Source organism: Glossina fuscipes, unplaced genomic scaffold (genome assembly GCF_014805625.2).
Source record: "Glossina fuscipes isolate IAEA_lab_2018 unplaced genomic scaffold, Yale_Gfus_2 115, whole genome shotgun sequence".
Classification (NCBI taxonomy): domain Eukaryota; kingdom Metazoa; phylum Arthropoda; class Insecta; order Diptera; family Glossinidae; genus Glossina; species Glossina fuscipes.
In genome coordinates, this window is record NW_023998458.1 from 2,873,126 (window position 1) to 2,877,119 (window position 3,994).

Genomic DNA, 3,994 nt, shown 5'->3' on the forward strand with positions numbered 1-3,994 from the left:
TCTGATCAGAAAATATCGCGGACTTGTCTATGCAAAAAAATTTACTCACTAAAAATTTACTAACATACCATCGTTCAATATTTCCCTTAAATTACGATTTTCACCATTTCTTTCTAGACGCGGAAACCATACCTTCTCTACCCTCATCTGCCGACATCTACTTCACTACTAAGAATTCACCTTCTTTAGAGGCTTAAAAAGCAGGTCCATGCCTTATTCAAGGTGTGCGGAGAACTTGTAGTGTGAATTGGTTCAGTCAAATCGCCCAATACGGACGACTCTTTGTTATATAGAATATGAAAAATTAGACCTCTTCATCACACCTAAGTTTTCAAGACTTTTCACATCTGAAACATTATTATCTAACAATTTTTGCGACATTTTAATATTAAATAAAGGTAAATAAAGGGTGGTCCGAAGAGCGATTCGATTCAAACCAATGCCCCGTCTTTGGACCAAAGTACGTAAGCATTAATATACCATAATAAAAATTACATGAATAGCCATTGATTCAAAAACTGATTTTGAATCGTTCGATACAATAAAAGTTAGATCTATCATAACTCCTTTTAGTTACCGTATACCCTCTCATAAGCTTTCCCTATACCATAAATGTTGTAAGCTACACTTAGAAGATTTACTCGTAATTACGTAAAGCACATCACTTTGAAGTCGAATAATGCATTAAAAGTTTACTCAACATCGCAAAATTTTATTAACAACTTTTTTTGAAGGTTTCTGAAGCTATTAGAAGAACTATTTTACTTTTATAAAACGAACTAACAAAGTACTGCCACAAGGCAAGGTTAAGGTTTTCTTATCGTGTGTTACTTGCACATCGATAAGATAAGGTGTACTATGAAAATCCTAAACAAGAGCAGTTTAATGTTTCAAATAAAATAAAACAATGACTTCAGAAACCTAGTCAGCTTCTTTCTTAAACACCAGTCACTGTGTTCGATGAATAAGAAACATTCCCTCAATGATTGGTCATATTAAAAGAAAAAGAAAACAAAAAACAAATTTAACAGGGATTAAAGAAAAAACTTAAGCAAGATGGCCGAAGGATCTAAGTTAAATTAAAATACTGTAGTAACTCGATCGTAATTAAGGATGAATGCTAAAACCTTTCCACAACTCGAAGTTAAGTATTCGAAGCCTCTACACCTGCGGCTGTGAACTCAATGAGGCCGGGTTTATATTCCCAGGTCTTGCAGATAGATTTAATTTGTAAATTTTTTTTATACAATGAAGAATAAATATAATGTAGAAATATATATAAGTATTATATGCACACACATACACACATGTACGTCTAACCTACGAAAATGAGCCTCATTGTGTCAGAATACTAAACATATCTTGACGGTACATGGCAACCTAAAATCGGTGAAATATTACACGTACACACACACACACACATTATATACATATAATCTACGAACATGAGCGCGACCTACGGATATCTTAACGGCACCTGGACAACCTAATATGCATGAAATATTTAACTTTATTAAATCGACTCGACCAAGCTTCTACTCTATCCTTTTGAAAAAAAGAACTCGCTGTCTTAGTAGTAGCAGCTAGTAATCATTTCACTTTAATCCGACAATTTATTGCTTTGGTGAAAATGAATTATAATAAAAATTATAGTAAACTTTATCGATTCCATACAATTTTCTCAGTTATGTTCTTCCATGCGAGCTTTAAGTAAAGTAAAAAATTGATAGGATGTTGTCATGAGCTATAGAAAAACAGAAAAACAACTAATAAGAATATGTGTTAAATATAAATAGAAAGGGGAACGACGAAGAATTCCTCGTCAAATGATTTGAACGTACGTTGGCGAAACTCTCCATAGAGATCATAAAAAATTTATAAGCTGTTAAATGAGCTGGACGTTGAGAACGTGCAATTGCCAAAATCAACATACGCTGATAACGATTATCTGCCAAATACCATTCCTGGCTCATCATTTCTTCACCAATTTTGCCGCTCTGCGCAATAAATAGTTGATTAAAGAGATTTGTAATTAATTAAAAACATTTTAACCGTTCGGTATACTTACGTAATCGAGCAACAACGAACCATACAAACATATATAATAAACTTGACTAACGGATGATATTAAAAAACCCAAAAACTTGGATAAATCCCAAAATTCGGATCCACTAATAACTTGAACGCCAATCATCACAAGTACCGCAATTGAGATGAGATAATTTAAGAATATCGATACGCTAAAAACATCATTCACAAGCTTTGCATTTCTAAAGAAAATAAATAAGAAAATTAAATTCTGTCGGGCCCGAATCCTTTATACCCATCACTGTTTACCCCAAAAAAGACAAAAAAGTAAAAGAACTAAATTTTTATGCTAATGAATGCAAATAAAAGTTTTTGTCATATAGGCATGTGCCCGTTGTAGGCGTGTCCTTTGAAAAGTTGGCGTCAATTTCAAATTCTTTTGCAAATCTGTCGGCGTTTCATTTCGTGTTCATTTTCGCCAACGGGAGAGTATTTACCGCAAATACTACAAAGTTGCGCAATCAGACAGATGGACAGACGCACAGGCGGACATGCATTCAAGATTTGAAACTGTCCAAAAATTCGTATAAAGGTATCGAAAAAACCATTAAATTTTGATACACTGTAATATTGGGTAGGGGCCGTGGTAACTTCTTTCCAACACATATGCTACAGCATTCCCCGTAGAATGTACAGTCAAATTTTTGTAGATTCATCTGCTGTAGTTTTTTTTTTATTTTTTCATTCTAAAAACAGAGATGTTCTCAGTGTACGTGGTACTGCGGGCATGTCCTGCGACCGATTTGGGTCATTCTTCACTCTTCTGCCAAATTTGAGGTCGGTAGCTTCATTTTTGCAGGAGAATATTTACAACAGACGTTACACACACTAACAGACGGACATGCTTAAATCGCTTTAGGATTTGATGCTGATCACGAATGTATACACTTTGTGCGGTCTCTGATGCTTCCTTCTAGGCGTTTTGACGAAATAGGCCCCTCTCATCCTTCGCTGATGGGTATAATAAATGCCAATAATTGCACTTTGTTGGTAGAAAAAAAAAGAAAGGATTTTTTCCTTTTTTTTTTTTCTGTTCTCCAAACCGCTAACTCACTGATGGGCGCTTATATGTACTTTGAGTATTTTCCTCAGCTGCTCTAAGTCCTTCTCATATGTTTGGGCTTTGAATTTCTTAATACGCAGAGCCAGCGAGACGAATTGCATATTAACCAAGTGTATGGTGGCCAAAAGTAAACAATCTGATCCACAAAAATAAGAATGTACCGTGATACCACCAATCAATTGCGTAATATACGCAAATATAAATCCGGCTGGCGTGTGATGATCAAATGGATAAGTCATTATATACGGGAAACGATAAATAAATTTTCCATTGCCATTAAAATTGGCCAAATATTCGAAGGACGACTGGACAATGGGAAATAGCATAAAGACAATAGCAATACTCCAATGGATAAGAGAGAGTAGATACATATGTCGCTTAACAAATGCGTATTGCTCATAAAACTTGTACTCATGGCACTCGCTCGATGTTCGAGGGAAATTCTTCTCTAAATCTTTAATGACTGCATGTAAAGTCTCGCGACCGATCCATACTGAAAGCATTTTGAATACACCATTAACGGCAAATCCAAAATATGATATAAGTTTTGTTAGCTCTTGAGCATCCTCGTATTTTCTTAGGAGGAAGCAAGAAAACTTGCAAAGAAAGTTCATAACGAATATTATTAGAGTTAAAATCAAAGTGTATTTTTGACGTTTGTTAAGCGTGTCGTTGTCATCCCATTGGAATAGTTTTATACCGACGAAATTGTAAAAACGAAAAGGAAAACTTGTTACTTCGCGTACCGTTAACATTGCTTAACAGATCAAGATGCTTTAGATAGTAGGAAAAGGAAACTTGTGGTAGGTTTTTTCAAAAACACTTCAGATTTTATAGGACGTA

General features: G+C 34.8%; 1 protein-coding gene across 1 annotated transcript; it reads right to left on the minus strand.

Moving 5' to 3' along the window:
- Nucleotides 1-1,681: 1,681 nt before the first annotated feature.
- Nucleotides 1,682-3,390, minus strand: LOC119640180 (putative odorant receptor 85d). Its single transcript, XM_038038029.1, has 4 exons — nucleotides 3,143-3,390; nucleotides 2,069-2,240; nucleotides 1,842-1,997; nucleotides 1,682-1,744 (listed from the first exon to the last, which is right to left on the minus strand). The coding sequence occupies exons 1-4, from the start codon at nucleotides 3,388-3,390 to the stop codon at nucleotides 1,682-1,684; spliced, it is 639 nt and encodes a 212-aa protein (XP_037893957.1).
- Between the last annotated feature and the right edge of the window lie 604 nt (nucleotides 3,391-3,994).

Bases quoted from the DNA above. Each gene is read 5' to 3' on its own strand.
- LOC119640180 (XM_038038029.1), bottom strand. From the start codon at position 3,390: ATGACTTATCCATTTGATCATCACACGCCAGCCGGATTTATATTTGCG. The intron at 2,241-3,142 runs GTGAGTTAGCGG...TGATGTTTTTAG, and splicing joins GTACATATAAGCGCCCATCA to CGTATCGATATTCTTAAATT. The intron at 1,998-2,068 runs GTAAGTATACCG...TTTATTGCGCAG, and splicing joins GTTCGTTGTTGCTCGATTAC to AGCGGCAAAATTGGTGAAGA.